Genomic DNA, 18,957 nt, shown 5'->3' with positions numbered 1-18,957 from the left:
TCTGCCTCGTTATTAAGTGTGGTGCTGCTGGGCGGTGCCTACGGGACTACAGCTCCCGGTGTGCCCCGCTCCCGCCGCATCCGGCCCCGCCTCTTCCCGTCGCCGTTTGCACGTGGGGGCGGTTTAACGGAGCGGGGCGAGGGGAGGGAGGCGGCTGCTGTCGGTGCGGGTGGCCATGGACGAGCAGAAGGCGGAGATAAAGGACACCGACATGGTGGAGGAGATGCAGCAGCAGGCCATCCAGAGTGCTCTGTTGGCCACAGAGAAGTACACCGTTGAAAGGGAAATCGCTGCCCTTATAAAAAGGGTAAATAGTATAGAGGGTAAATAGCTGCCGGGTCCTTTTTGATCTGCTCACATAGAGCTGGGCTGGGTATAGAGCCAAGCCTCATGGAACAGCCAGTTCTATGAGGGCAAGGCAGAGCGGGCCTGGGGCTGCTTCCCTGTGTTCCTTTTTATTGCCCTTACACATGTATGTTACCTGGTACGTGTAACCTTCCCACCTGCACAGTGGGTTTGATTTTCATCAGTCTAAGCAGCTGTGAGATGTAACAAACAGCCCCTGAAGCAAACAGCACATGGTGCTTCTCAATTGCCTTTCCAAAGTGCTGCTTGTTAACAGAGGCATCCTGATAGGAGCTGTACAGCCATGCAGTGGTTGAGCCGTGCCAGCACTGAGTGCCCCCTGGTGTGTCCCACAGGAGTTTGAGAAGAAGTACAGCCCCACGTGGCACTGCGTGGTGGGGAGGAAGTTCGGCAGCTTCGTGTCCCACGAGACCAAACACTTCATTTTCTTCGTGTGTCGCGGCCTCAACGTGCTGCTGTTCAAGGCCGGGTAGCAAACGTTGCTGGGAGCTGTGGGCTGCAGGTACCAGCACGGCGCTGAGACACGGATAAAAAAGAAATAGTTCTTTGTATTTATTTTCTTTCTAAATTCAGCTCCTTCACTAATTAAAGTGCTGTGTGTTTATAGTCAGTTTATGAAGTAAATCGCTGCTGGGGGGGGTCGGGCCTGTGCTACTCCGTGCTGGCCGGCAGGGGGCGCTGTGCGCTGTGCGGGCACTAGGACCCCGCTGTCCTGCCGCTATAGTAACGAGTGGGGATGTGCCGCTCTGCGCCCCGTGACCAATGAGCGCGCGGAACGGCGGAGGCGTTGGCCAATGGGAGGGTGCAGCGCGCGCGGGCCGCTTAAAGCGTTAGGGCGCGTTAGGGCGGCGGTGCAGCCATTGGGAGCCATGGGGGAGAACAAGGCCGAGATCAAGGACACGGACATGACGGACGAGATGCAGAAGCAGGCGGTGCAGTGCGCGCTGCAGGCCCTGGAGCAGCACAGCCCCGAGTGCAACGTTGCCGCTAATATAAAGAGGGTAAATGTAACCGGGCTCTGTGGGATGCTGAGCCCTGCGTGGTGCTGGACAGGAGTTACCTGCTGGAGAGGAGCTGTGCTGAGAGGGAGCTGGGCGTCCTGCTGGACGACAGGTTGACCATGAGCAGCAGTGTGCACTTGTAGCCAAAAAGCCAATGGCATACTGGGGTGTATTAAATACCAATGGCATACTGGGGTGTATTAAATACCAGTGGTATCCTGGGGTGTATTAAATACCAATGGCATCCTGGGGTGTATTAAATACCAGTGGCATCCTGGGGTGTATTAAAAAGAGCGTGTCCAGCAGGTTGATGGAGGTGATCCTCTCCCTCTACTCTGCCCTGGTGAGGCCTCATCTGGAATATTGTGTCCAGTTCTGGGCTCCCCAGTACAAAAAAGACAGGGATCTCTTGGAAAGAGTCCAGCGGAGGGCCACTAAGATGGTGAAGGGCCTGGAGCATCTCCCCTATGAGGAGAGACTTAGGGAACTGGGTCTGTTTAACCTTGAGAAAAGAAGGCTGAGAGGGGACTTGATCCAGGTTTATAAATCCCTGAAGTGTGGGGGCCATAGTGGTGAGGCTGGTCCCTTTTCAGTAGTGTGTGGGGATAGGACTAGGGGTAATGGGATGAAAGTACAGCATAGGAAGTTCCGCACGAATGTGAGGGTGATGGAGCACTGGAACAGGCTGCACAGGGAGGTGGTGGAGTCTCCTTCTCTGGAGATATTCAAGACCCACCTGGACGCCTTCCTGTGTGACATGGTGTAGGGAGCCTGCTTTGGCAGGGGGGTTGGACTCGATGATCTCTAGAGGTCCGTTCCAACCCCCACAATTCTGTGATTCTGTGTGCTGGGCTCTGTCCTGCTGCTCCATTGCGTTACACCGCCATCCCCGCGCTGCAGAGGTGGCCATGGGGCAGCACTGATCGGATGGTGTGTGTGTGTGTGTGTGTGTGTGTGTGTGTGCAGGAGTTCGACAGGCGGTACAGCCCCACGTGGCACTGCGTGGTGGGGAGGAACTTCTCCAGCTGCGTGACACACGAGACCAACCACTTCATCTTCGCGTACCTGGGCCACGTCGCTCTGCTGCTCTTCAAGTCCTCCTAGAGCTGCGTCCAGCCCCGTCCCTCCATGGTGCAGCAGCTCTCACACGTGCCAGCTGAGCACACTGGGTGCGGCCATTGCTGCATGGCGTGATGTTCTTGTTGTTCCTGGGGCAAACACACAAAGCAGCCCGTCGCTGTGTTCTCCTCCTTCCCTCAGCCGCTGCTCTCCCCATAAAGTCGTTGTTCCTCTCAAATCTCGTTGCTGGCTGTTCTCTCTGGCGCTGTTTGTGCTGCTGTTTGTGCCCCGTGTTCATCTGACCCCCAGCCGGTGCTTCCCACAGCCCGGGCTGTGATCTAACGGTGACACATCAGTCAGGGCAGCCAAAAGGAGCCTAAGCCCAATGGTTACGTGTGACTCGTTATGTACGAGCTCGTTACCCTCCATCACCGTGTGCTGTTGATGCCCGTTGACTCGTTCCCCCTCGCTCTGCTCACACTCCATCCCCCCCCGTTCTTTTCTCTTTTGCGGCCTGTAGCTGCCGCGCACTACAACTCCCGGCGTGCTCCGCGCGGCCCCGCACTACATCTCCCGGCGTGCCCCGCGCCCTGCCCGGGCCCGGCTCCATCCGGGTCCCAGCGGCGCTGCGGGCGACTCGTCGCCATTACGGGGCAGCGGCGGCGGCCGAGCCGGGGCCGGGGCGGCGCCTTGGAGCCGTAGGGTGCCGGTGAGGTGCCGACCTCGCGGGCGGCAGGCAGAGCCGGGCCCCGCGGGGCTCCGTCAGCAGCCCTTTCCGTCGTCGCCCGGAGCCCCGCAGGCCCGGCTCGGCCTTCCGCGGCCTAACCCCGGTTCGAGCGGAGCGCCGAGAAGATGTCGCCATGAAGGAGGCCGAGTCCGCGCTGCGCCGCCCCCGCCGGTCCCCCTCGCGGGCCATGAGCCTGGGCCCCCGCCGGCTCCTCCAGCGCCCGTCGTGCCCCCCCGCCCAGGGCCGCCGTTCTCCCGCCGGGCCGCCCGTTGATGCTGCACAGCCCGCCCGGCGCGCCCCCCTCCTCCGCCCCCGCCATGGACAAGAGCGGCCCCTGCGGCCCCGGTGCGCCCGGCTCCTCTGCCGGCAGCAAAGCGCAGCCGCCCCGCTCCGCATCGGCCGGGCCCGCAGCTGGGGAGTCTAAGCCCAAAGGCGGTAAGAGCCGGGACCGGGGGGGGGGGAACATCGAGGCCTTTGGGCTGCGGCGGGGATCTGTGGATCGGGAGGGCAGAGGGACCCCAGGGCCGTGCGTGCAGCTCAGTGCCTGGTTGTGGTTGTGGTTGTCCTTCTTCCTCGGACCCATTCCTGGCTCTGTAGGCTCCTCATTCTCCCCCAAGGGAGACCCTTCTTCCCTTAGGGTTGTGTTCAATTTCGGGTTGAGTGTTAAGAAAAAGTGTATTCTGAGGAACTGTGAGGTACTGGCTCAGATTGCCAGGGGGTGGTGAGGTCACTGTGCCAGGTGTTCCAGAGCCGGGGAGATGGAGGTACTGAGGGACACAATCACTGGGCATGGTGGGCTGTGCTGGGGATCTGAGAGGTCTTTTCCAACCCGATGATTCCATGGTCTGTGCTGATATTTGTATTTGAGAGGCAGAGCTCTGGTTTTGCACTAGGAACGCACGGGTGCTGCTGCCTGTCAAGGAGCCCTGACTTGGTTCTGCACTCAGCCCCGGTGCCTTTCTGCTGCACTTAGGGAGATTCTGCTCCCCTGAAGCTGTCCCTTACTGAGTGCTCTGCTGACCCTCTTTGGGAGAGGTCAGAGTACATGTTGCAGCGTATCTGGTGTTGTAATCAAAATGCCACAGCTGTCATTGCACACAGCTGGTTCTGCTGACAGAGCAGTTGGTGATGAGCCTTCCTGCTTCCTCTCCTGCAGGTACGACCTGAACCTCCCCCAGGCTTCTGTGGTTGATCAGAAGCCCCATTCCTGACAAACGCTTCATTTTCTTCCAATTGTAGAAGTGGGGCAGCAGCATTCAGAGTGCGTGGTTGTAGTCCCAGAAGTATGAGTGCACCTATAGGCTGCTTCAACACCAATTTGCTGTCCATATTTCCTTCCTCACTGGTTTATTTGGGCTGAAATACTTCAGGCAGCCCACACAGCATTAAATGTCCTGAAGGTGCTGGCTCCTTTTTAGACCTTGTAAACGCATTCAGTTTCCAGGTGGCTGAGTACTGCCTGCTGTTCACCTGTATTAACTGATCTCACACTGGATAGGCTCCACTGAGCAGCCTGTGTTTTCTTTGGGTATGTAGGGTTTTTCTGTTTTCAGTTGTATAGATGTTGTTTTTTAACAAACAGCAACAACTCCTTCAGCAGGAGTTAATGTATGTTTGGGAGTGTCTTCCTTGGGGTGAATTGAGAACTAAAATGAGGAGGTTCCCCAGTTGGGTGGGATCAAACAGCCCCAGGCTGAGTGTACACAGCACAGTGGAGTTGAGCAGTGACTGTGTTTTCTCCCTGTGTTGTCTCACAGCAGACACTGACGTCTCTTCCTCACACAGGATTTCTTTCTCAAGTTCCTTATCCACCCAGAAGCAGCCAGGCTGTGGTGAGCTGATGCTGCCTGCCCAAATTCTCTTCTGGGTCAGGAACTGTATGGGAGGTATTTTGAAACTCCAGTGCCTCCTTTTGAAACACCCTCTGCAGAAGGCTGACCTCCTGTTTCATAAGTGGCTTTTACACCAGTGCTCGCTGGCTTTAAGTCCAGCCAAGCTCTTGTCCTTTACATGCTGCTCACTTGCCTGATGCAGCTGTGTCCAGCTGAGGAGATGAAGGGACATTCCTGAAACCATGGAGGAGCTCCTATTCCCTTGCAGCGTGGCTTGAAGTGAGCTCTGTGAGGCTCTGAAGGGAATGCAGGGAGGGGTGACACAGAGCAGAGCTCTGGCATGTGCCCTGCTGTAGAGGTTGGAAGGAATGGCTCTGCTTAGTTTCGCATGGAAAAAAAAAAGAGGTGTTGTAGTTTACAAATGCATATTTTAAACTCTTGGTTGACTGCTGACTTATTTCTTTGCCACTTTGACGGGTGGGAATCCTTGTGGGGTTAATTACTCTGGGAGGGGAAAAAGGGATCCATAAAATGAGGTTTGTAGTGTTGTTGGGCTGTAATGTGAAGGCCTTCCCGAGGAGTCACAGGTGGGGAGGAGTCTCCTGTAAAATATAAGAGCTGTTGCTGTGACTCGCTGAGCTTGGAGGGGAGCCGGTCTGGAGTGATGCAGTGTGGCAGGAATGTGTGTAAACCAGTTGGCTGACACACTAGTGCCCTTGACGATGACTGATGAGATTAAAACGACAAGGGGAAGGAAATTCTGTTAGCAGAGAAATGTGAAAACCCACTTCAGACTGAACATCTCTTGAGATTGTTTTTCTCCATTGGGGGTTGTGAAGCTGCTGTAGGCAAAACAGGAATGTTCCTTTCTGTGGCATTGGCTGCAGTTGCAGGTTTCAGAGGGCTGTGGAGCAGTGAGTTCTGCTGTAAACAACTGAAGCAGTTGTCCAAACCTAGAGGAGGTCACTTGATTTCTGATCAGAGGCTCAAGGGTGTTGATTATGGCCTCTTTCCTGCAAACACTCCAAAAAAGTCTATCTAATCATGCCGCCAGGCCTGGTTACACCCTGAGCACTTGGCAGCTTCTGGTGTGTTTTTTCCCCTGATAACTCTAAACCTGTGTCCTTACAGCCTGCGTGTGGCTGTGGGGCAGAGCAGGTGTTGGAGTTACGTGTCTGTGGTTCTGGTAGGGTTGGTTTGATTCTGAACTGAGGGGCTGGTGTGAGTGGTGCCGTTGTGAGTTACAGTGATGTGTTTGCTGCCATATGAGATTTATCAGGCTACAGAGTGGGAAAGGAGAAACTAATAGGATTATTTTACAAAGCAGAGCTGGATGTTGTGGCCATATGAGGTGTGTGTGGTGCTGAGTAGCTGCAGCCTGAGGATGGCTGTTGTGCAAAGAACCTGCTGAGCCTGGGGAGTTCAGCTTCTAAGTTGATCAGCAAAACTCTTCTGCCACTACAGCTTATGGCAGGTGGTGGGAGAGCAGACTGCTGAGTGTTTGAGGCAATTCCAGTGTTAGGTTAAGACTATTAGAGGCATCTCTGAAGCATTAGACTTCAGTTTGAACCATTGAAGAAGCAGCCTTGTAGGCATAGGAAATGTCTCTCAGGAGTCTGAATGATTGTTCTGCTCTTGTGAGCCTCAATCCTGCAGAGATTTGCTTGTTTCCCTTGCAGTGTGGTCAGCAGTGTGCTCAGCACACAGCAATGCAGAGCGTCCTTGTTGTGTGGGTGGTGGATTCTCTACTCAGATATTGGGAATGTGCACTGAGAGGCCGAGGCGTCGGCCTTGTACTTCAGCATTGATGGGTGTTTGTTGGCCTTGTGAAAGGAAAGGGTATTTTTTAATACAGGTCAGTTGGGAGCAGAGTGAAAAAAGGCAATGGAGTATTGTAAAATGGGAGACTTCAAGGCAGATGCAGGCAGTGATATTTATTTAAGGGAAGATATAAAATATTCAGAAATTGAATGAAAAATGACCCAGCTGCTGTGAGCTCTTGTCATGAGCCATGAAGCGCAGCATTGGTGCTCATCACTGAGTGCACCAGGGAATGTGCTGATGAATAAAACTAAGAAAACTGCTCAAATAAAGGATGAATCACAGGAGATCGATCCTTCCCTATACTCTTTGACCAGGTTGTTGACCTGTGCCTTCCTTCTGAGCGTTGCTCAATGGGGGGAACTTGGTGCTGCCTATGGGCTGCGGCTGCTGGGGCTACAGCTGATCCTTATGTTGTTGTTTTCTTTCAGATGGAAAGAATACAAATGGATCCAAACAACGCTACAGTCGGAAAAGAGAAACTTCATATTCCAAAAATGAGAACTTTTCCAGCCAGTCCCGTCGCTCCAATTCACAGAAAAGCAAAGCTTTTAACAAGATGCCCCCTCAGAGGGGCGGTGGAGGTGGCAAACTTTTTAGCTCTAGTAATGGTGGAAGACGAGATGAGGTGAGAATTGTAACACGTTAACTCCAAGACCTTCTTTATTGGAACGAGAAGATCACTGACCTGCATAGATAGGTCTTCTGTGTTCAGCTCCTGGGTTGGAAGGGAAGGAGCAATAAGAGGTGTTCACATCGGTGTGATGCCAGATTGCAAGGTTGTTCTGCTCCCACTCAACAACAGAAGAGGAGTGCTGTCTGCTCTGAGGGACTAACAATAAAAAGAACAGCAAAACTAGTGAAATTGTCATCTGAGGAATGGGTACCTAGGCAGGACATGTACATATCTCATGAAGCAAAGGTCCTTCATGAAAATACCTAGTGATAACAATTTCTAGCTTTTAAAGGTCTGAGATGATCGTGTCTAGCCACTTGAGTGTATGTATTTGCACATGGTAGCATCATTGGGAAAGTAATTAAATTAACCTTGGTGACAGCAAGATGTAGTAAAACCAGACTGAGGCTTCTTATGGTGATGTGGGTGTAAAAACTGTAGAGTACTGGTGGTTTTCCATTGATACAGAAGACACTGATTTGTCAGTATTAGTAGATGAGCAATGCTCCTTTGCCTAAAGTGCTAACTCTGTCAAAACGCATTGGCTGTCTCTTCAATTCCCATTCTCTTCTTTGTTATATGAAAACTAACAAAAACAAATATGGTCTGTGTAAATAGGAATCAAACTTGTGTTGCTGGATGTCTGAAAGAATACTGTGAGGATCTGAACAATTTCCGTCTGTTATTAACCTTGGCTGTTGGGTGTTGCTGGCTTTTACTTTTCGTCTCGTAGGCTGATTTTATGCTCTCCTCCATTTGATCAGTGTGGGGTAAGGCCCATCAGTTCTAACTTTCAGATTCTCATGCACTTCTTATGCTGCAGTGCTTGATTTGCACAACAGGAATGGGAGAAGGTAAGTGAGTGAATGCTGCATGTTCTGTACTTAATCATTGATGGAGCCTGGATATTGACTTGTGCTGATGCTTTTGCAGTAAATTCTGGCAGGGTCTAATAAATGCTGTTGTCTCTTAGGTAGCAGAGGCTCAACGGGCAGAGTTCAGTCCTGCCCAGTTCTCTGGACCCAAGAAGATTAATCTGAACCACTTGCTGAACTTCACTTTTGAGCCCCGTGGCCAGACTGGCCATTTTGACGGGAATGGACATGGCAACTGGGGGAAAAGGAACAAGTGGGGACATAAGCCTTTCAACAAGGAGCTCTTCCTACAGGCCAAGTGAGTGGAAGACTTGCAGGGCTGTTAAACTTCTACAGAGGCAGTAAGCTGTGAGGGATGAGGAGCCAGGGAGCTGTCTGACCACGCATACTTGTATTGACTCCTCAGGGTGAAATTACCTCTATTTTTAGTGGTCGTGACCGTACTTGGAAGATATAAAAATACATCAAGTTTCCTTCTTTGCCTATTGACAGGGTATCTAATTGAGTCTTTTAGACACAAACCTGTTAGCCTTCCACCATAATCTTCTAGCATCGTTAGTAGAATATGACACTCCATTTGGGAAGACCTATGTAGTTTCCTTAAGGAAGATGATCCTTTCTTCCAAAAGTCAATGTCTTCAGATGGTAAGGATGGCAATTAGTGAATCAAAACTAATCTGAATTTGTAAGTCCCAGAAGCAAAGGCCCTGACTCTGTTTCTTATGTTTTTTTTTGGAAAAGCACTCTACTTTGCACACTCTGTGATGCTATTTCTAACTGCAGTTAGACATACCTGTATTCTGGGAGTCTGATTGTGAACTGAACTTTGTTTTTTCTTGGTAGAGGTTAGCAGCTGTGTCCAGCAATCTTCTGCTGGGCAAAGAAGAAGCTTTGAGAATCCTATGGGGTAGTTCTCAAGGAGTTCTTAGAAACAACTGAGTAGATCACCTGTCTCTTTGCCTTTCCCCAGCTGCCAGTTTGTTGTCTCTGAAGAACAGGACTACACAGTCCACTTTGCTGATCCAGATACCTTGGTCAACTGGGACTTTGTGGAGCAAGTGGTCAGTTGTGACCCCCCCCCCCCCCCCCCCCCCCCCGGCTCTCCCTTTATTAAGAAACTCAACCTGTTTTTAACTGTTTCTTTGTGTTGTTACATAAAACTCAGCTGTTTCTGAGCTTGAGGCCGCTTCTGTCACTCCCACAATACTGGGGAAGATCTGTCATGGAATATGTTATGAAGTACTTTGACAGGAAAAGAGAAGTGCTAAAATCTATTAGGAAAATTAGCAGCTTCTTCTTGCTTTTGCAGATGGAAGCACATCAAAAATAGTATCTGACATTCTATAGACTCAGTCCTTGTGATCGAGATATTAACAGAAAACTTGGGCATGAGTCCATGAAAGAGGACTGGAGTGTAGAATTTTGAAGAATTGTCATGTGCATACATGGCCCATCTTGCCTAGCAACAAAGTGGAAAATCTCCTGATAACTATGGCCATAACTATAGGTTGCCTCAAGTAGAAACTTACGGTCTGCAAAGATCAGTTGTGCTGTATTGTGTAGCTGATGGGAAGGTATGTTTATTTACTGCTGCGTGACCCTGAGAGATCTGAAAAATAAGGTGCTTGCATGGCTGACTTGTCCCTGCAAAATGCAGGTGCTAAGAGAACATTTGACTGAACCAGTGTGTTCATGGAAATGGGTAAGTTCAGTCTCTGAGTTAAACAGTTAAGACACATGCTGGTGTGAGGTAACATAATTCATTTGCTATCTTCTCTGGGTCTGAATTCAGATGATGATGATGTTGCTAACTCTTAAGAGATGGCAAATGAGGGAAAACATGAGAAGAGTTGCTTTTTTAACGTTATTAGAGTAAAAATGCCAGATGAATGACTTTGAGGGTATTGCATGTATAGACTGCTTAGTTCACAGCGTACTTAATTTCTTGATAAATAAGCAGAACCTAAAGAGCTGGAAAACTAACATGTTAGAGTAGATCTTATGGGTGGTTTTGTTTCTGTGCTACAGAGTGATTTCCAAGCCTATAACTCGTACTGTTCTCATGTGCCATTTCAGCGAATCTGTAGCCATGAAGTGCCCTCTTGCCCAATCTGTCTGTACCCACCTACAGCAGCGAAGATCACCCGCTGTGGGCATATCTTCTGTTGGGCATGCATCCTTCATTATCTCTCCCTGAGTGAAAAGACCTGGAGTAAATGTCCTATCTGTTATGGCTCGGTTCACAAGAAGGATCTCAAGAGGTGAGATGACATTTATAAATTGATAAGTCTTTTGAAATGTCGATTTTACCCTGCTAACCTTGTCCTTGCATTGCAGTGTTGTAGCTATGGCAACACGTCAGTATGCAATTGGTGACGTCATTACGATGCAACTGATGAGAAGAGAGAAAGGTGTTCTGATAGCACTGCCCAAATCTCAGTGGATGAATGTGGTGCAGCCTGTTTATGTTGGAGGTGAGTGTATTGGTCCTGCTGGCTGGCATCCTGGTCTGGACTGTGCCTAGGGCTTGCTAGAGAACATTTCCCATGGAAGCTCCATGCTGCCATCTCGCAGTAATTCAGACTGCAAAGCTTGCATTTTAGCATCTGAAAACCATAATGATCACATCTTAATTATCCTTCTACTCACACTTGACTTTTTGTAAGACTTTAAGCTGTGTTCTGCTTTCCTTCAAGCACTACAGGCTTCCTGCATTTTGGTTGTTAGTTTGTGCATTTTGTACTTCAGTCACTAGTGTCACTCACTGCTTTGGCTTTTTGGTGGCCTTAACTTTGCTTTCTGGCTCCTCATTCTACAGCTTAGTCTCCGTGTCTGAATTGTTTCACGGATGTATTTTTCAACAAGGTTTTCACCATCTTTGCTTATCCGCTAAGATCTGCAAACAATTTGGGGAAATAGTCAAAATTCTTGCAAACTTACTCCAAACATCGGTTGCCTGACTTCTTCAGTTTTTTCCTCTTGAGTAATACATTATTAATGCATCATCCTGTTTGCTAACATTGTGAAAATTCTTTGGTTAAAGACACGATTTTACTTAACATTGCTGTTTGGTGGGCTGTATCGGCTCACTTAGTTTTGCAGCTGCATTTGTGCAAAGCTGCATGAGTTTAAGCTCTCTGTAAAAAGTCAAGCTTTGCAGCCTGTGGAGTGTATCCAAATATGCAGAATGCATGCTTACATTTCCCTCACCTTTGAAAGTAGAGGACTTTAAATCCTCTTACAAAAGAACAAATGCTTCTATAAAAATCCAGTCTTGCATTTGAGATCGTTCCGAACCCCAAAAGTTCAGCATTAATGGGGTGTTCTGTAGGCAAAGAAGTGCAGAAGTTGGAAGTTAGGAAGCAGAGAATACAGACTGTACCAGTACGTGGTGCTGTTCCTGCTGTAAAGCGTATCATTAAGCACTTTACTAACGAGATGGCTACATTTTGCTGAGCTTCTTTAGTTTTATCTACTGTTTCTGCTGTGCTTGCTGTAAAAAATAATAATAAATTAAAAAAATATATCAGACTAATTGTTATTAGACTAATTATTAGTAGGCTATTAATAGTCTGTATGGGTTTTGAGTATATAAGGGATTATGAACTTGTTTGAGACAAAACAGTTGCAGTGTCTCTGAGTATGCAGGAAAGAGAAAGAAGCTGCAGACTGGATTTTCAGGAGGCTTTGACCACTGTGGGCTTTACAGGGCCGATACTTGCACAGAAAAGAAGCTTGGATGTAATTTTTTTGATGCTAAGCAAATAGGTTGTTAATTGGCAGGTTGAAAATGGCAGATAAACTGTTGTGGAAGAGATCCACGTAGCAGGGCAAGCATTTGGCACCAGCTTGTGCCATCAGTAATATAACAGTAATATGCAGAGTTTGTATCAAATGCATTCTAAATATTGTCCACTTCACAGTGGTTTAACTCACAGAATTGAGCAGCAGTGAAACTTCAAAAGAAATTGTAGCTCCCTATGCCAATTCAAACTTGTGCCTCTACATTAAGATTCTGTTTGTGCTCCTTCTGTTAGATGACCAGCACAGCCAGTATTCAAAGCTGCTCCTGGCATCCAGGGAACAGGTCTTGCAGCTGGTGATTCTGGAGGAGAAAGCAGCATTACTGAAGCAGTATGAGGAGGAAAAACATACTCCTGAGGCATGCTTCATTGAGGCAGCCATCCAAGAGCTGAAGGTGAGAGCCTCTCTGGATGTTTTTAGTAACTTAATTTTTAGCAGTATGCTGAGCATTTATGTTCTGCCACTGAAGTGGCTGTGATTATTCTGGTCTCTGTGATGTATGTGCTATCAAAGTGGTAATGCTTGCTGCTAGAGTAGCAGTAAAGTTTTGGAGGAGACTGTAGCCTTTGTGCTCCTCCAGGTACCTGGTGTGATACCTTCACATGATAACAGAATGCGTTTCACTAAGTGGGATTCCTTCAAAAAATGTGGAAGGGTTTTGCTCTCAAAGGAATTCCAGTGATTTTTGGGATAAATTCTGTGCTACAAACATGAGCAAACCTGTAGAATATTCTTTTTCAAAGCCTTCAGGTGCCCTGCAGTGGGAGGGTGCCTCTTTCCAGTGGTCAGTCTTTATCACAGATAAATTATAGATCTTTGAAAACTGCATATAGGCCAGGGCTGAAAATAATTATGGTGACAGTCTCCTGGCTAAGATAGGAAACTGAAACTTCTTCTCTTTGGATGACCTGCAGGAGCGAGAAGCAGCGCTCTCTGCTGACCGAGATAAAAACAGTGGCATTGCTGGAATTAGTGCAGCTGTGGAAGAATTGGTCCTAGACAGCTCCAAGCCAATGGAGCCTGCAGTTTCCCAAGAGAAAAAGGTGAGTGACAGTTCTGTTCAGACAGATCTTAATATTTAATTTTACCACTGACACCACAATGCAGGGTGAGCTGGTACAGAAGATTTTTGAGGTGGTGATGATCTTTTGAAGGAGGTGATGTGGTTCTAACTGTGTGCTCTCTTCTGTATTAGTGTGATGTGGAGTATCTCTCTGCGTTTGACGAGGAGCTTGTGGAGCCATGCTCTGATGTAGCAAATTCATTTTTGCCTCCTGTTGAGTCAGAAGAGGCAGTGTTGGATGAAGAGGAAATACATGAGGTGGATAATATAGGGGAGCCTGAAGAAAACACAAGAGGAGAATCAAATCCAGCTGAAACAAGCTACCAGGAGTCTAAAGAAACAATTAGCAGCGGACATCTTAACAGCTCTCCTTTTTACTATTTCTATCAAGGTCAGTGCAATGAAATCCTGGAGTCTTGGGGGCAGAGATGCCCCCTTTGGGACACTTGTCACTTTGTTAGGTTCAGCTGAACTCTGAAAAGTAAAACTCCCTCATCCTTAGAAAATAACTTTGTTTTCATTATGGTTGAATGGACTGAGGTGGGGAGAAGGCTGTTAAAAATTAACAGGCAAAGAACAACTGGTGGTGTCTTATGTTACAGCGGAGGATGGACAATGTATGTACCTTCACCCCGTGAACGTTCGGTGCCTCGTTCGTGAGTATGGCAGCTTGGAGAAGAGTCCAGAGAAGATAACTGCAGCTGTAGTGGAGATAGCTGGATACTCAATGACGGAGGTAGCTATTTTACTTCCACATTTTGGTAGTCTGATCTTTATAGCTGATAGGTGAGATGTTTCTCTTTGGTAACATGAAGTAAATGGATGGGCATGCTAATCTGTAAAAGGCATCTGTGTAAGCTGCAATACTTTAAGTTGTTTTTGATGCACTGGCTGCTGTTTGGCTTGCTTTCTTCTAGAAGGTAAAAAGTTTAGGAGTAGGAGAGTTGCAAGCTTGATGTTGGTTTGTTCTTAAAGCTATCTTAAAAATAAAAAGTCTGGAATAACTTCATCCAGGTATGGCTGTGATACAGCTGTTGGAGATTTTGGAGTATTTGGTTGTGACCCAAGGCGTCATTCACATTTTTGTAGTTCATGAAGCCATTACTGTATTGCTATGCCGCTTTTTTTCCCCCATTTGATTTGAAGAAGGATGAGCATTCAGTCTCCACTGTTGTTCATCAGTATGGCAGTCTCTAGATTTTGCAATTACATATCTGCCTTTTTTTTTTTTTAAATCAGGATATAAGACAGCGTCATCGTTACCTCTGTCACTTGCCCCTCACTTGTGAGTTCAGCATTTGTGAACTGGCTCTGAAGCCACCCGTCATCTCTAAGGAGACCTTAGAGTTGTTCTCAGGTTGGTGCTTACCTTTCTAAAAATCTCAGTGAGGAGGGAATCATTCCTATCCCTTAATAGCAGAAAAAATTACAAAAATAGCAGTTTTATTCCTCTTGCATCGACTGGCTGCTGACTGCTAGACAGAACAACCTTTACTTGCTGCTGTGACAACAATTATACAAAGAGTAAAAGGGCTTGACTGCTTGTAAGAGCATATGTACTTTGTAAGCGTGTCTTGTTACTAATGTGTTATAACTGAACGCATTGTTTACAAAGCTGGAGGAAACATTGCCAAAGCATTGGTGTGGTTCTTTTATATCCAATGCTGTGTGTTGCTCCTAGATGACATTGAAAAGAGGAAGCGCCTGCGGCAGAAGAAAGCTCGTGATGAACGGCGTCGTGAACGCAGAATTGAGATAGAAGAAAACAAGAAACAGGGCAAATGTAAGTTTTGCTTGAATGTAACTGGTGGGTTCACAGCCTTCTTCAGTGCTGAGCTGATTTCTTGAGCTGCAGGATGAACTGTAAGGCCCTTAGTTTGTAGTGTGTACTTAGAAATGGTTCCAAGTGAGAAGGTGTTTTAGGGTGCTAAATGTTGTTCAGTATGTATTCAGTTCCTGCATACTTGTGCATTACTAGAGAGAGGGTGTTGGAGGGCACAACCATCTCCATCCAGCTCTCAGGAATCTTGATTTCTGTTTTTGTAGTATAGGGTAGAAAGTGTAGAAGAAGGGGGGAAAAAAGAAAGCCTGGAGGCTGCTTCCATCCAGCAGCACAGATCGTAAAATAAAGGATGGAAAGAAAAATTCTGAGTTGGCACCTACAAGCATCCTGAAACAACCTGCTCGACAGTCTTCCCCCACATTATGTACTACTTTAATTCAAAAACTCTTTCTAGATCCAGAAGTCCATATTGCTTTAGAGAATCTGCAGCAGTTCCCTGCCTTTACTTCTTGCCATGGAGAAAATACCAGCACTGATCATCAGAGCTTCTGTCCGTCTCCTCTTGGCAGAAGCCCCGTGTTTCAGACAGGTGAGCATCTGGAAAGACTTGCTTCATCCAGCTCTCGGTCGTTCGCTGGGGATCTGCTGCTCAGGTCAAGCTAATGTTTCTTGATACTGACCAGTGACTGCTATCCTGGATTGCCTAAAAGATGATGCTCAGAAGAGTAACGCTGCTAAGGGATTTGCTTTTTACTGGCTCTGCTGTAGTGACGATTATATCTGTGCTGTTATTACTGCAGCTTTTAAATCTTTGTTGATTCAGAAGAGCCAAAAGGGGACAGAGTTGGGGAATGGTAGAAATGCATGTGTGTCGGGAATACTCTGCTGGCATTTCTTCTCTCTCCGTCTTCCCCCATGATGTAGCAAAACATAACTGATAAACACTCCATTTGTTGTCTGGTGATGCATCTCTGAATGTTGCATCTTGCAGTTCTTAAAAAACATTAAATAGAAAGTAAAGTGAACAAAAAAAAACACCTCATAAATGAAATAAAACAAAAAACACCCCACAATCTTTTATCTAAATATTGAGCAAATTTAAAACTTCCCACTGTGTGATTAATGGATGGAACCAGTGAGATAAAACAGAAGATAATAAAATCCTTTTATTTCTGTTTCGTACTTAAGAGCTCTGCCAAAATGCACCTGGCTTTAACCACTTCTTTTCTCGGTAGATTCTATTCCAACTCCATTTTCTCCTGCTGCCAGCCAGGCCAGCCCGTCACTCTGTGGGAGTTTAGAAGAAGAGTCTCCATTCCCATCCTTTGCCCAGGTAAGAGATGTTGTAGAGTAAATCTTGTCAGAATTACTTGTGTCTTAGCGGATGAGTCTGAAAACACAATCCCAATGTGGGACAAATCTGACGGACAAGATGTAGGGCTTGGGGGCTGGGTGGGTTCCTGGGTTTTCTTGGGGCATATGCAGGATAGTTCTGATGCATAGGACTTAATTGGATCTTACAACTTCTTTGATAGATGTTGAGAGTTGGAAAGGCAAAACCTGAAACGTGGCCCAAACCTGCTCCAAAGACAAAGGGTAAGAAGACTTAGTATTACTACATTGGGTTCTTTTCTGAGCATCTAAATATTAAAGAAATTTTGTAGCTTAACAAGAAACATCTGGAGTGGGGGAAAGGCTTTTGCACTGTGAAAGTCTTACATGTCCTTTTCCTTTCTTTCAGATGAGAACACCCTGGCACTCCCTGTGCCAGTGGAGAGTGATGGAGAAAGTGACAGCTCTGACCGCGTACCTGTGCCCAGCTTCCAGAATTCCTTCAGCCAAGCTATTGAGGCGGCCCTCCTGAAACTGGACAAACCGTCCACAGCTGATCATTTATCAGGTGAGGAGGGGAGAAATGCTGAAGTAGGAAAAAATGAACATTTCTCCTTCTGGGAGAAGTAAGAGAAGCAATTTTGGGGATCAACAACTGGCTGCAAAGCAGGTCCAAAAAGTATCAGGTTGTGGTTTATGAACCATTCAGTTAGGGCTTCTGGTAGCTTAAAGCAGTTATCTTAGAGGGAGCTCAAAAGATCTCCAGTTTGCACTGGTTTCTTGTGTGATATTCCTGTTCCACAAGAAGAATGACAGTATCTTTTCAATTCTTCACAGAGGAAAAAGGAGGGAAGAAAAGAAAGAAACAGAAGCAGAAGCTGCTGTTCAGCACCTCTGTTGTTCACACGAAGTGATTCTGCTGTTCAAGAGAAGTTTCCTCTCCTGGTTTTCTTTTCATTTTGCTTTGTTTTGCTGCTATAGTTTAAGTATTTAAATTTGAACAGACTAAACTTGTTTTTCCGGGGCTTCTATAGGGGGTTCAGGAGGAAACCATGACAGTATATGTTGGAGATTATTTTTTTTTTTTTAATTATTCCAGCTTACCAAATTGATTTATATTGAAACGAAGTTTTGAAAGAAAAAAAACAGAGACCATTCAGCCAAGGCTTCTGGTCTGTACCACGTCAGTTCTTTTGGCCTAGTAAGCAGTATAAAAGCATTTTACATCTGTATGGTACTGCCAAAGCACTGCAGTATTGCCTATGTGAAGAGTCAGAGCTTTTATTTCCCCTGGGAACACACAGACAGCAGTCTGTCTGATTGCGAGTGCTGTTTCAGTAAAGCTGTTAAACTGCTTTCTTCAGAAACTGGTTTCCTCTGCACTGGGGCAAAAGAGCTTTCTGGCTTTGAAGTGTTAGCTGCTATCTGTTCTTTTTCTAAAAAGCAAGAATTCCTTCTGTTCTCCTGGCTTTGAAAGGCTTAAAGTCGAGTTGAGTGTAAAGCAGAACTTGGCTACCTGGTTTTGAAGTGACTGTTGCTGAAATTGTGTATTTCAGAATGCGTACTGGCACTAGTGGTAGAAGGAACTCCTGGCTTGTCTCGGTTGTTTAACTCTGCTTTAATGTGGGTTAAATGAGGCTGCTAATTCTTTTTTTTCCTTTAGCCAACCATGGCTGACAAATTCCTTGTAACCTGATGATCATCCCGAGTAAACACTCCACCCTCGGGCTCCCGGTAAATAGGTGAACTATATTTTGACACTGGCTGCTCTTGAATTGGAGGAACTAATAGTTGGAGTGTATAGGCACTGTATCCCCCAGCAAGAAACATGGATCTCTTGCACTGGGATAAAGTCCTGTATCTGCTTGGTTCTGTGCTGTGAGCTGATCTGCAGTAAGCACCTCGGGCTATAAATATGCCTCTTCTGGACCCTTCTTCCCTCTTTCTTTGGGTGGTTGCATTCTGCACTGCTTGTGGTTTGATTTGAAGCTAATGAGTTAAGTGGTGTGGATTTTGTTAAATAAAATGAACTGTAGGTGTAATGTACCAGTCAAGGCCACCAGTTGCAATAAATCACATGCGCACACTTACAATACTGCAGACTTTTTTGAGCTATAATGTTTGTACCACCACAGTATCATGCCACTTTTGGTAACACGTGCAAATTTAGCATCCTACTCATGCTATGGGTTCCCTTCAGGAAGCTGGTATGAAGTACCATGTAACATAGGGCAAGAGTGACAGGTATCTTCTGTTACATTCAGCCCCACCTGTACCAAGAAGTGCATTCACATGGTGTTTGAAAAGCTTATGCTTCCATTAAGAAGCAATCCATGCCCCCCCTCCCTTCTGCACTGTGACCAGTTTGAGCAAGGAAGTCGTGGAGTTGAGACTCCTGTTGTTAGCCATCCTCACACTGATACACTCATTGCTTTTATCCCTCCCTAAAAAGGCTGTCAGCATATCGGTGCTTCATGTCAAAACAAGAGGCTCCTTCTACAGGTGCTTCCTGAAGGCACCCAAGTACCAAAGAGCATAAACCAGTCTGCAGCTGGGAGACAGAAAGGGGGGGAGACTGGGGAGGTCAGGAACGTTTCTGTTGTGATAGGAGAACAGAG

General features: G+C 47.0%; 3 protein-coding genes across 5 annotated transcripts; all 3 read left to right on the top strand.

The window, feature by feature from the left end:
• The first annotated feature begins 175 nt into the window (after window positions 1-175).
• Window positions 176-976, top strand: LOC107321370 (dynein light chain 2, cytoplasmic-like). Its single transcript, XM_015878193.3, has 2 exons — window positions 176-307; window positions 702-976. Exons 1-2 carry the CDS (start codon window positions 176-178, stop codon window positions 837-839), a joined length of 270 nt encoding a protein of 89 aa, XP_015733679.1. The 3' UTR covers window positions 840-976.
• Window positions 977-1,216: 240 nt separating this feature from the next.
• Window positions 1,217-2,664, top strand: LOC107321366 (dynein light chain 1, cytoplasmic-like). The gene is made up of 2 exons (XM_015878189.3): window positions 1,217-1,367; window positions 2,334-2,664. Exons 1-2 carry the CDS (start codon window positions 1,236-1,238, stop codon window positions 2,469-2,471), a joined length of 270 nt encoding a protein of 89 aa, XP_015733675.3. The 5' UTR covers window positions 1,217-1,235; the 3' UTR covers window positions 2,472-2,664.
• Window positions 2,665-3,054: 390 nt separating this feature from the next.
• Window positions 3,055-18,432, top strand: RNF10 (ring finger protein 10). Of its 3 annotated transcripts, none has more exons than XM_015878277.3 (17): window positions 3,055-3,588; window positions 7,238-7,434; window positions 8,456-8,655; window positions 9,328-9,418; window positions 10,434-10,618; window positions 10,695-10,831; window positions 12,395-12,555; window positions 13,076-13,204; window positions 13,357-13,615; window positions 13,827-13,960; window positions 14,464-14,581; window positions 14,906-15,007; window positions 15,462-15,596; window positions 16,243-16,340; window positions 16,543-16,603; window positions 16,749-16,907; window positions 17,177-18,432. In XM_015878277.3, the coding sequence occupies exons 1-17, from the start codon at window positions 3,426-3,428 to the stop codon at window positions 17,251-17,253; spliced, it is 2,406 nt and encodes an 801-aa protein (XP_015733763.1). In that variant the 5' UTR covers window positions 3,055-3,425; the 3' UTR covers window positions 17,254-18,432. The 3 variants fall into 3 exon arrangements, with proteins under 3 accessions (XP_015733763.1, XP_085412285.1, XP_085412286.1); XM_085556159.1 differs by lacking the exon at window positions 3,055-3,588 and adding an exon at window positions 4,267-4,309; XM_085556160.1 differs by lacking the exons at window positions 3,055-3,588; window positions 7,238-7,434 and adding an exon at window positions 7,449-8,336.
• The last annotated feature ends 525 nt before the right edge of the window (window positions 18,433-18,957 follow it).

The sequence above is a fragment of the Coturnix japonica genome, chromosome 9 (genome assembly GCF_054131305.1).
Source record: "Coturnix japonica strain WE chromosome 9, WE-NBRP24, whole genome shotgun sequence".
Classification (NCBI taxonomy): Eukaryota; Metazoa; Chordata; class Aves; order Galliformes; family Phasianidae; genus Coturnix; species Coturnix japonica.
This window is presented reverse-complemented; position numbering and strand designations above follow the sequence as displayed.